The sequence below is a fragment of the Helianthus annuus genome, chromosome 1, assembly GCF_002127325.2.
Source record: "Helianthus annuus cultivar XRQ/B chromosome 1, HanXRQr2.0-SUNRISE, whole genome shotgun sequence".
NCBI lineage: Eukaryota > Viridiplantae > Streptophyta > Magnoliopsida > Asterales > Asteraceae > Helianthus > Helianthus annuus.
The window spans coordinates 110,072,250-110,085,535 of record NC_035433.2 but is presented as its reverse complement, the minus strand read 5'-3'; the positions used below and the strand labels follow the sequence as shown (position 1 = coordinate 110,085,535).

General features: G+C 37.0%; 1 protein-coding gene across 2 annotated transcripts in view; it reads left to right on the top strand.

Annotated features, from left to right (window-relative positions):
• LOC110873510 (disease resistance protein At4g27190) overlaps window positions 1-12,558 on the top strand; it is a 49,877-nt gene extending 37,319 nt beyond the window's left edge. The window contains exons 3-6 of one of the 2 annotated variants that reach the window (XM_022122457.2): window positions 7,278-10,209; window positions 10,770-11,132; window positions 11,492-12,157; window positions 12,326-12,558. In XM_022122457.2, the coding sequence (XP_021978149.1) occupies window positions 7,318-10,209; window positions 10,770-11,132; window positions 11,492-12,157 (3,921 nt within the window). In that variant the 5' untranslated portion in view covers window positions 7,278-7,317 and the 3' untranslated portion in view covers window positions 12,326-12,558. Of the gene's footprint in view, window positions 1-7,277; window positions 10,210-10,769; window positions 11,133-11,491; window positions 12,158-12,301 lie in introns of both variants that reach the window. The other variant, XM_022122451.2, reaches the window with a different exon arrangement.
• The last annotated feature ends 728 nt before the right edge of the window (window positions 12,559-13,286 follow it).

Sequence of the window (13,286 nt, the reverse complement as noted above, 5' to 3'; positions counted from 1 at the left end):
AATCAAGTATCTAGTATCAAGTATCAAGTATCAAGAATCAAGTATCAAGAATCAAGTATCACCAAGATTCAAGTTGCAAAGTATCAAGATTCACAAAGTTTCAAGTATCATCAGAGTTAAGTTTCACATAGCATAAGGACTAGAATTGACAAAAAGGTAAAAGTTCAGGGACGCAGGCGTCACACTGCTAATTTAAGTCAATAGGCCTTCGGAATAGGATTTGCAAAAGGAATGGGATTTTACATTTTTTTTGAAGAAGTTCATTACCATTGCTTTAATTGGCTTGATGTCTCCATCATTGACTTTTACCCATCAATCTCTTGTTGTCACTTTGATATGGAGTCTTTATGTCATTTCCTTAGAGATTAATTTTTGTTTAGCATTGGCATCATCTAACGTTTTTTCAGTATTACGTTTAGTTATATGTTTACGGCTAAAGTCATTTAATGATCAACTTTGCATACGATTTATTATTAGCCTTTGCCTTGTGAGCTTCTGCGTGAGTGGTAATGGCAATGCAGCGTTACAATTGCATTTCCCCAAAGTGTGGCTCATTTCCACATGACTCTTCACCCGTCTTACTTTATCTGGGCAATCAAACTCCATTTGTTCATGAATCGTTCTTTGTTGTACCTTAGTAGCTTTAGTATTTCCTCTTTTCGGAAATGGTTTTGTTTCCTCCACCTTTATTGTCATCATTTTTCACAATTGTGGACTTGTCTAATCGCCTTTAACTATGGTCGATCAAGGTTTTAGCTATGACAATGGCTGAGGGCAGGTCTTAGACATTTCTTTGTTACAATTCGATCTTGACCCATGATTTCAAGCCATTGATAAAGTAAAGAGGAAAGTCTTTGGTTTTGAATTAGAAATTCCATCACAACATTTATAAAATATTTGGTGTATTTTTTTTTTAGTTTCCTCCTTGTTTAAGATTCCAAAGCTAATCGTGGCTTCGTATTCAGTATTCTAAAATAAAATTGTCTTGATTTCTTTTATAAAACCATCCCAAGTATTAAAATAAAAATGTCTTGATTTCTTTTATAAAACCATCCCAAGTATTGATTACGCATGCACCTCTTTTGATTCCCGTGTGCTTACGACACCATCACAAAGCAGTGTTGTCCTTGAAGTATATGGGTGTCAGCTTGATTTTCTTGGCATCATCGACGATGTCCATGCCCTTATTTGATTGTTCAATTTCCCAAATGAAGTAGTCCACATATCTTACCTCCCATTTTCCAGCTCTTTCATGAGCATCTCTTTTATTTCGCTTCAATGATAGCGATAGTGAGTTTGAAGTCTTCCCTCATTTTGACAAACATGGTTTTGAACAAATCTGTTTTTTTTTTTTTTTTTTTTTTTTTGTAGTGAGTCATCGCTGACTTGTATCTTGAAGTCATTACTCATTGACATGTGTCTTGAGTTTAATGATGGGCATCTATATGCCCTCGACGCTTTTGTCATGCCTAGGTTCTTTTTGCCACCTTAATGAGTTTCTTCCCGTTGATGGTTCTCTCTCCGGTAGCAACGTTTGTGACTAAAATCTTTCTCGAATCAGTCACCATCCCAACGAATCGATGTGCTCTAATACCACTTGTCACATAGCGCTTCTTTCGATTCTCTTGCAGAGCTTAGATGTATTCTAAGTAAGTCTTTTCCCCAACATAGAAGTAATTCGAATGATTAGCTAAGGAAACTCTAGATTGTTGGACAAAAGAATATGTTTGTCTTCCTTGAAAACTCTTACAAGAATACAAGAAGATTTAGAGATGTTTTTGCTTGGTTGAGATGCAAAGGAGACCTCACCACCTTATTTGTCTTACTTGTTATATTTCAAGAGCTTTCTAAGTCTAGATATTTCTATCAAAAATGTAGTTTTCCATGATGATTTCGATGGTTCCACAAGGCTGTTCTAGAACTTCTATGGCAGCCTCTATTAGTCACCACTTGTGGATATTTTTAAGGAAGCATTTATACATACTTAGACCAGAATTTTACAGCGCCTTCGAGAGACTTCCAATTTGCTCTCGATGCTTCAAGATTTGCCCGAAAAGTTATAAATTCTGAGAGTTGCGACTTAAGTTTAGGCATGCCTCTCTTCTTTTTAGCTAGGGATACACAAATTGTTAGAAGAATAATTATAAGCTAGATCATATTAATATTATTGTTATTATTTTATTATCATAAGTTTTATGTGGCGGTTATTGCCACTGATGTTTGTATATATCCGTATGTATTACAACATTCGACGATTATCAATTCATTATCATATGAACAAAACTTTTCGTTCTTCAAACCCTAACATCAGATTTCTAACATAGTGGTATCAGAGCCACATCGATCAAATCCGCAAAATCAAACCAAAATTCACCGATGAATCAGATGCAAGGAATACAAACACAGGTTCCAAAATTTACTGGACAGAACTATTACCACTGGAATATTCAAATCAAAGTTCTATTCGAATCTCAAGAATTATGGGGTGTTGTTGAAGAAGGAATTCGCGAATTGGGTACAAATCCCACTGAAGAGGCAACAGCCGCATACAAAGATGCAGTCAAAAAGGATAAGCGAGCGCTACACATTTTATTTCAATCAGTGGGAGACACTATTTTCGAAAGGATTGCCCTCGCAAGGTCATCAAAGGAAGCATGGAGTATTTTACGTAAATCCTATCAAGGCGAAAATCGGGTAAAATCTGTTAAACTTCAATCCCTTCGTTGTGAATTCGATGCATTAAATATGAAGGAAGGAGAATCTGTTGAAGATTACTTCAACAGAATAATTCTTGTTGTTAATAAATTAAGAATGAATGAAGAAACGATTAGTGAACAACAAATAGTAGAGAAAATTCTACGAAGTTTAACTCGAAATTTCGAGTCGGTTGTGATCACTATTGAAGAAACTAAGGATCTTGAAAATGTTTCGACTGAGGAATTAATGGGAATCCTTCAATCTCATGAATTGAGATTGAAGAGATATGAAGATGTTCCAACAGAACATGCGTTTCAATTACAAAACTCAAGTCATGAAAGGTATGGGCAGTCCAGAAACGAAACAGGAGGAAAGGGAAGAAGTAAGAACAGGGGCCGAAACTGGAGTTCGGTTAGATGTTATAACTGTCAGAGATTGGGCCACACGGCTAAATTTTGTCAAAGGAAAGACGACAACGACAAGTCGGACAATGTTTTAATACACAAAGATGAAGATATCACAGATCAAGATGACACAATGTTCATGATTTTTAATATGGAAGAAACAGTTAAAGATGATTGATGGTATTTGGATAGTGGTTGCAGCAACCACATGACCGGTAATAGGGATCTGTTTGTTAAACTAGACGAATCAGTAAAGCGAGAAGTCAGGACCGGAGATGACAAACGATTAGAAGTGCTTGGATGTGGGGAAGTATCGATAAAAATCAAGGAACATACACGGAAAATACCAAACGTATTTTATGTTAAAGGGTTGAAACATAACCTATTGAGCGTAGGCCAACTTATACAAAAAGGATATGTGGTACTCTTTAAGAAGGATCGATGCATTATCAAGGATGTTAAAAATGAAGTTATCGGAGACATTAAGATGACAAACAATAAGATGTTTCCACTGCGACTAGGTAATGATTTGAATTTTGTAATGACTATGACTACTAAAGAGATGTCAACTTTATGGCACAAAAGATATGCTCATGTCAACATGGATACATTAGTCAGTACGAGGAATAAAGGTTCCGTGCTTGGACTACCAAAAATGGTAAAGGACGAGAGTGTATGTGAAGGGTGTATTTCGGGAAAACAAGCTAGGAAGGCATTCTCGAAGAAAGTTACCTGGCAAGCTAGTAGACCCTTGGAATTGGTTCACTCCGATATATGTGGTCCTATGCGAACAGAATCCATAGGAGGATGTAAGTATTTCATCACTTTCATCGATGATTATTCAAGGAAAACTTGGGTGTTTTTTCTAAAATATAAATCAGAAGCATTGAATTTCTTCAAAACATTCAAAGCTCTAAATGAAAGACAATCCGGTTATTTAATCAAGACACTGAGAACGGATCGAGGAGGAGAATACTGTAGTAAGTTTTTTCAAGATTACTTGAAGACGAATGGAATACGTCATCAATTAACGAACAGTTATACACCCCAACAGAATGGGGTGGCAGAAAGAAAAAACAAGACGTTAATGGAACTAAGCAGGAGTATGATGAATGTCAAGCAACTACCGAATAGTTATTGGGCAGAAGCAATAGCATGTGCAACTTACATTCTCAACCGAACAGTTACCAAAACAAGACCCAATATGACACCTTATGAAGCATGGAATGGTAGAAAGCCAAATGTAGAACATCTTAAAGTTTTTGGAAGTCTAGCTTATGCTCATGTTCCAAAACAACATCGAGGCAAGTTGAATGAAAAGACGGAAAAGACAATATTTGTTGGGTACAGTGAACAAAGTAAAGGATATAAACTGTACAATCCACTAACAAAGAAGATGATCATAAGTCGAGACGTAGTGTTTGATGAAAGCAAACAATGGGTCATAAATACAGAAAATTCGGAGGTTCCATTCATAATATCTGATATAAATGAGCCTCGGTCTCGTGAAAATGAAGAACCAGATACCGTGCAAGCCGAGCAGGCATCGGCAACTCTACCCGAGTACAATGAACAAACACTGCAAGAGGCTGGGAATCAATCTCATGATATCAGTTATGAACAGCAAACTGAAACCGGATACGAACTTGAATCTGCTTGTCAACAGGAGAACAACTCGTCCTCATCGGATTCTGAAAATGAAGTTATTCGAACTAAAAATATACGTAATATATATCGAGGGACTAGGAGACTCACTGAAGCAGAAGTTTTGCAAAAGTATAAAGAGAATCAAGTTGTCAACTTTGTATTATACACTAGTTCTGATCCCACAACATTCGAAGAAGCTAGTAAGGATTCAAAATGGCAAGAAGCAATGGACATAGAGATAGAGTCAATTCAAAAGAATCAAACATGGGAACTTGTGGATCCTCCAGCACAACAAAAACCAATAGGTGTTAAATGGATCTATAAGACAAAATATGATGAGAAGGGAAATGTAGACAAATACAAGGCCAGGTTGGTTGTAAAAGGGTACAAACAGAAATACGGGATATATTATCAAGAGGTCTTTGCTCCTGTAATTAGATTTGAGACTGTTCGTTTAGTGTTGGCTCTAGCAGCTCAATATGAATGGCATCTACATCAAATGGATGTGAAAACTGCTTTTCTAAATGGCAAACTGGAAGAACAAGTTTATATAGAACAACCTCAAGGCTACATCAAGAAAAGAGAAGAGAAAAAGGTATGTTTTCTCAAGCGAGCATTATATGGTTTAAAACAAGCTCCCAGGGCTTGGTATAGTCGAATAGATACATACTTTATTAAGAACAAGTTTAAGAAATGTATCTATGAACATACTCTCTACATCAAGAACACAAAAGAAGGAAAGATTGTGATATGCTTGTACGTAGACGACTTGATAATAGCAAGTAGCTCGATGAATTTAATTTCCGAATTCAAGGATTCAATGAAAAAGGAATTCGAAATGAAGGATATGGGTCGTTTGCACTATTTCCTCGGTATGGAAGTCACATATGAGAATGGAAATATTACTCTATCACAAAAGAAGTACATGAGAAATCTGCTGGAGAAATAGAAAATGACACACTGCAACACAGTGTCAACTCCCATGGAATATGGATTAAAATTATCTAAAGAAGATCCAGAAGAATTTATAGATGAGGGAGTATATCGTAGTCTGGTTGGAAGTCTGATGTACTTAACAAATACCAGACCAGACATTATGTTTGCTGTAAGTAAAGTAAGTAGATTTATGGAATGTCCGAAGAGGAGTCATTGGGAAGCAGCGAAGCGTATACTCGAAAGGGGGAATCACAAGAATTAGGAATCACATACTCGAAAGGAGGAAAGAAACATTTAATAGGGTACAGCGATAGTGACTATGCAGGAAATATAGATGATAGCAAAAGCACTTCAGGTTGTATTTTTCATTTAGGATCAGGTCCTATATCTTGGCAATCAAAGAAACAAAAGGTAGTGGCACTGTCATCAACTGAAGCCGAATACATGGCTTTATCCTTGACAGGATGTCAAGCCTTATGGATTAAAGGCGTTTTAGATGATCTGCAAGGAAAAGAAGATTACACAATACCAATCTATTGTGATAACAAGTCAACTATATGTTTGGCTAGAGATCCAGTATATCACGGTAAAAGCAAACACATAAGAGTCAAGTATCATTTCATCAGAGATTTAATCAAGAAAAGGGAAGTAACCGTAATATTCTGTGCTACAAAGGATCAGCTTGCAGACATCATGACAAAAGCTCTACAGCCGAGGGACTTCACAAGGTTAAAGGGATTATTGCAAATGAATCTGAAATGATCAAGCTTACGGGAGGGTGTTAGAAGAATAATTATAAGCTAGATCATATTAATATTATTGTTATTATTTTATTATCATAAGTTTTATGTGGCGGTTATTGCCACTGATGTTTGTATATATCCGTATGTATTACAACATTCGACGATTATCAATTCATTATCATATGAACAAAACTTTTCGTTCTTCAAACCCTAACATCAGATTTCTAACACAAATGAGTGTTTAGATCTCTATGATAAGCGTCTATTTCTATCTCATGCCCAGGGGCGGTTCTTAGAAGGCTAATGGCAGGGCCACGGTCTGGGCAAGTTTTTCGGCCATAGTGCTAATTTTCCGCATTTCGATTGAAATTTTTTATATATACTATGTTTGGCCCGGGCTTACCCGGACTTTTTTTAGTGCCCGTGTCTTTCGGCCCTGGCACGTTTAACGGGCAAGATCCGCCACTGCTCATGCCCTAACAAACCTATTTAATTAGCTTTAAGAAGTGCAATAAAATGCCTTTTGTCTTCTACACAACTCAGATTCGCGCATTGGACCATTATATCTGTGTTTTCATCGTCCAACATTATTGCATATGTGAGTAAAAGTAAACACGTGACTTATGACTATTTTTTTGAAGTGGTTGTGACATAACTATATGGTATGAAGATCTAATGGCAAATTGTATTGTTAGCATCCACTAGTTAAGTTGTTACATGTTGTTATATGGTGATGTCATCATCGTCATATATTATCATAGATGAGGAATACTAAAATGACTAACGAAATATGACATAATATTTGGCTACTAACATGAACTCTTCTTTTTTTTTTTTTGTTTTTCTCCAGGGCAATATTTTGCCATAGTGCAAATCTCATTTCTCAAGAAATGGAAGTAGTGACAGGTTTCGCTGCTAATCTTCTAGCTAAAATTGGAGAACAACTTATTGTTAAGACTCGCCGTCACCTAGGATATGTGTTCTTCTATAACAACTACGTTAGAAGTCTCGAGGAACAAGTGAAAAAGTTAGAGGTCAAATCAAAAGGAATGATACTAGATGTTGAAGAAGCCACTAGAAACGGAGAAATTATTGCACCACAGGTTGACGAGTGGTTTACGAACGTGGAAATAGTATTTGAAGAGTCTGCAAAATTTCTTGAAAAAGTTAAAGAAAACAAGGATATCCTGAAAGGTTGGTTTCCAAACATCAAAAGACGTTATATCTTAGGCAAGAAAGCAAGGAAGAAGACTGAGAAGGTTGCCAAGTTAACAACGGAAGTGTTTCCTAGGATATCCTACCCGGCACCTCCACTGGCAGTAGGAGACAGATCTATCAAAAATTTTAGAAACTTTGAATCTAGAATACCTACCATAAATAAGTTGATGATGTGGTTAAAGGATGATAGCAAAAATATTATAAGCTTATGTGGTATGGGAGGATCAGGAAAGACCACAATGGTGGAGGAAGTCGCGAGGCGTGTAAATTGGGAGAAATTGTTTGACGAGATCATTTTCACAGTGGTCTCAAAAGATCATGATCTGATGAAAGTTCAAGAAGGTATAGCAAAAGGGTTGGGATTAAGGTTCAAAAGTCAGAATTTAGAAGGAAGGGCAGATGAATTATGGAAGCGGCTACTCCAAAGCAAGAAGGGAAATCTTGTGATACTTGATGATGTGTGGAAATATATTGATTTGAATGATATTGGAATTCCTTTTGGAAAAGAATATAATTGCAAAGTGCTTTTGACTTCGCGTAGCGAAGAAGCGTGCAAAGCAATGGGGTGCAATGATATTCTAGGACTTGACATATTAACACAATCAGAAACTTGGAGTCTTTTGGGAGAGATGGTTGGTGAATCAATACATGATCCAAGTCTGCATGAAACTGCATCTGAAATTGCAAAAAAGTGTGGAGGTTTACCCATTGCAATAGTATGCCTTGGTAGAGCACTGAAGGACAAAAGAAAAGAAGTGTGGAACGATACGCTTCAAAAACTGCAGAGATCTATTGTACCAGAAAACATGGAAGGCGTAAAGGAAGACGTTTATAAGTCTCTACAATTAAGTTATGATCTTTTAGATGATAAGGAAGCCAAGAATGTCTTTATTTTGTGTTGTCTGTACCCAGAATATGCAAATGTCCCACTAGAAGCATTGGTACGTTGTGGGATCGGGTTGGATTTCTTTAGAGGGGTCGACTTACTTATAGGAGCAAGAGACAGGGTACATGCACTCACTGATAAACTTAAAAGTCGCTATCTGTTGTTAAGTGGTGATAGAAAATCTACAGTGAAGGTACACAATGTTGTGCGTGCGGTAGGAATATCGGTCGCCTCTACATCAAAGCTAAACATGGAACAATTCAGTGCAATGGTGATACATGAGGATAGATGGCCTAGAGGTATAGCATACAAAGATTACAGTGCAGTTTCAGTTGTATCAAATGAACTATCCGAGATACCTTCACGCGGATTGAATTTTCAAAAACTTGAACTTTTACAACTCTCGTGTCCACAACTCTCTTTAGAGAAACTGAATACCATGTTTCAGGGAATGAATATGTTAAGAGTTGTTGAATTGTGGAACATGGCTATATCATCATTCTCATCATTACTAATTGCTTTGCCTAGAGACATTTTCTCTTTGTGTATGGACTGCAAAATGGAACATATTGGAGATATTAGGCCAGAGGAGTTCAAGAATCTTGAAATACTGAGTTTAGGAAACTGTGACATTAAAGAGGTGCCCATGCAGATGGGAAAATTTGTTAATTTGAAGCTACTAGACTTGAGCCGTTGTCACCGGCTTGAAAGGATCGCACCTGGTGTCATCTCAAGCTTGTCTCAACTAGAAGAACTTGACACAGGATCAAAGTGGTGGGGAGAAGAAGAAGGTGATGCAAGCCTCGCTGAATTAGAGTCCTTGACTAACTTAATATATTTAGGGATCCGCATTACATCTTTAAAGATCCTTCCTAAGAACTCTATCTTTGCAAAACTACAAAGGTATGTGATTTCTGTGGGAGTTCATATCGAAAAAACACGTTCCTTCAATAACAGGATGCTTTTGCTGAAGCATGAGAGTACAGATACACATTTAACTGGTGGCATTGACAAGTTGTTAAGGAAGAACACAGAAAAGGTATTCTTGTCTGGAGATGGTATGAAAACTGCTCTAAAGGAGCTAGTTCCAGGTGGTTTTCAGTTAGTGAAGAATTTAACTGTTGAATACTGTAACAGTGAAGGGATGGAGTATCTTTCTGATTACAACTACTCATCGAATGGTGCCGGTGTCTTTAGTAATCTGGAAAAACTGCGTATGGAGAAAATGTGGCTTTTAAAGGGTATATTACGTCACAATGGCCAAGGGCTTCCAACTAAATCATTTTCACGGTTACGCAAGATCCATCTGTCAGTTTTACCCGAAATAACCTATCTGTTTACACAGTCAGTAGCAAAGAATTTGGTGTTGTTGGAAAGCCTTCATATAGAATACTGCACAAATATGAAACAAGTCATTTTCAATCCATGGACATCTACACTTGAAAGTACCACCGAAAATAAGATCCCGTTCCCAAAGTTAACCGAGTTAATCCTCAACGATGTTGTAAGTCTCATTTGTTTTTCCCAGGGGGCCAACCTTCAGGTGGAGTTTCCTCAACTGAAAGTGTTGAAGCTTGAATATTTACAAAATTTCTCTACCTTTTGTCCTGAAGAGGTCAATTTGGCTTCAAAGACTAACTACAGAGGCGCGAAGTTTCAATCTCTGGTCAACCACAAGGTTTACCTCTACCCACATCTTCATTTAACACACTAGATTGCTAGATTTTGAACATTTCTACCTTTGTTTTATTTGATAGAGAATATATTATGGAAGAGTAATGTTGCAAGTGTTGACAGTAGATATTATGATTTCGCTTTGTCATTTTTTAACTTGAAAAAGTATTCATAATCGTCTTACTATAGTATGCAAAATATTCTCTTTGAAATGTCTACTTAAAGAATATCTCAGGTATGTACAAAACTATGTGCTCCTGAATACAATTGAGTATTATGTTTCTTTGACCAAAATGGGATTGAAATGAAACTTTTGTTTGTACGATTAATGTCTTTGGAGATTCCGAATCAGCTTGGAGTTGGTCTTTGAGTCTCATTTATAAAGTTCATCCATTTTACCGTTTATTCATAGATAATATAGAGCTCTTTATTACCTATTGTAGTATATGCCATTGCCAGCAGTAACAGTAACCTTGTGCTTTTATATAAGATTTCATTTTTTTCACTCCTAATATTTGCTAAATTACTTTAAAGATATTCTTGACACTATCTAAAATACTGTAGGTTGAATTTTCCATCTTGGCTGAATTGACAATCACGAATGTTGCCAATCTGAAGGAAGTTTGGAGTGGTCACCTTCCAAATCTAGTGCATCTACAAGGACTTTATATTCAATTCTGTCACATGATGGAAGAAGTTATCTCAATCCAAAGACCCTCTATAACTACAATAAAAGAAAGGATTGTGTTCGTCAAACTAAAAGAAGTAATCCTATTTGGTTTGAACAGGCTCACTTATTTCTGCAGAGGGGTTGATCATATTGAGTTTACCCAACTAAGAGTTTTACGACTGCGTTGGCTTACACATTTCAGAACTTTCTGTCAAGAAGATACTACTGATCACCCGTCTTCTGTCTTTGATGACAAGGTATAATTGATCATGGATATGTTAAATGATCAATTTGTTTTCTTGATCAAGTCATGAACCGGTAGTCAAAGGAACTAGCTATAAACAGCTTTGATACAAGGTTAAACTATTTACTCCATATATATAAAAAAACAAACACAATCAATAAGATACGGGGATGGTGAGATGAGGGAAAACCTTTCCTCTATCCCAGCCTCTCAGGAGATAGAGAGGTCGCACCAAAATATTAGCTCTAAACATATATTTTAACTTTAATTAAGCTTCATCAACACAGATCTAGTGAATTAGCTGGTCTAACTAAGTAAGGTCTATAAATTTTTAAAAGTTGTCATTTAACATCTATTTGCTTTACTTTGTAGGTCGCATTTCCCAATCTGGAGACACTTGAAGTGTCTGAACTCGATAGTGTTGAAGAGTTATGGTCCAGCCAACTTGCAACGACCCAATTTGGTAAACTAAAATCTCTTAGAGTTGATAAATGTCACAAGCTGGTCAACATATTTCCATCGGATTTGCAAACGCTATTTCCAAGTCTAGAAAAGTTAGAAGTCGAAAAGTGTGATTCACTTGAACATGTGTGGGATTCCAAAGGGGTACAAATCAGAAACCTGAAAAGTGTTCATGTTTATGAGTGTCCAAAGTTGAAAAATTTGTGCTCTTTTCACACATTCAAAGGTCTTTCAAATCTTCAGATTCTGGATATATGTAGATGCAAGATGATGGAGGCAGTAGTTGCAGATGACCACAAACATGGAAAAATAAATGAAGTTCTTTCCCTCAATCAATTGGAAGAAGTGAAGCTTGCATTTCTACCAAATCTTAACTACTTCTCCCACACTAAATGTGACATGGAGCTACCAGAACTAACCCAAGTGGTTATCAAGAGTTGTCCAGATATGTACACTTTCTCTGTAAGTTCAGTTATCACACCAAACCTTAAGTCTGCAATGGTTGATGATGTAGAGAGCTTGTTGGGTGACCTCAACAGTACCATGCGGAATAGATCTTCGATTTGGGAATATTAGGTATGTTTTCACTATCTTTAAACAAAACGCTCAATAGCATATACGGGAAAACAATAAACAAACATTCGAACGTACCCAGTAATATCCCACATGCAGAATGTTTTTAAGGTTTTTTTTTTCTTCCTCATTTCTTCTTTGTTACAGCCTTCTCTACATGGTATAATACAGGGCAGAAAAATTATGGACTTCCATAGAAAAGAAAGAGGATGGACCAATAACATATGTTCTTCAAGAAATTTGAACCAACACTGTACTGAAAACCGAAACATAGAAGCTTCAAAAGGATTGTTCATGGAATGTAATAACAATTTATTTGCCTGGATTTTCATTTTAAATACTGGAATAATTTATTCTTGTCCTATATATTTGAAAAAGAATAACCATGTTGCTTTCACCTAAAATATAAGTTAGTATTCATTATCTATTAGTTTCAAAACGCACACGTACCACTATTTTTTCACGGCCAAGGAAGCAATGTAACAAGAACTAATGAAATTTTCCAAAATTTTAAGATAACAAGAACGAAGCATACTGAGGCACCTAGCCTTTAATATATGTGATAGTGAATTTTTTCTTTTACTCCACTTTTGACCAAAGGAAGTATGTAATTTAGGCTGGTGGATGTGGGCGTAAGTTTTGGACATTTTATACCTTTAACGTCGGGTCACACTGGGTTGGCATTTTGGTCAGCGTTGCCCGGTTGGCATGGAGATTCTGCCTGCCGGGGGGGGGGGGGAAGAGAGGGTGACATGGTGGGCTGTGGTTGGCTGGTTCAATGTAGGTTTTTTTAATTTTCTATGTAGTTTTTCTTAAATTCCACATGGCAGGTCACGCCCAGCTAAACGACGCCTCACCACACCCCTAGTTTTTTAGTATTAGCTTGTGGATCCCACCCTTGCCACGTGTCCCAACCCAAGCCCCTCCACATCTCATAGTCTTAGGCCACGTGGTGTGGCTTAACGCCACCCTGCCACTTCACTAATCTTGGTGCCCCTAGGTGCTATGGACCACACCCTCGAAATTAAATGAGGGGGCGCTATAGGGTGTCTGCCATTGTGCTAACGAGTAAAAAATTGGTGTGCAGGTGGGGACCACCTCTTTTCAACCAAATTTTTTTTTTTTAATTTTG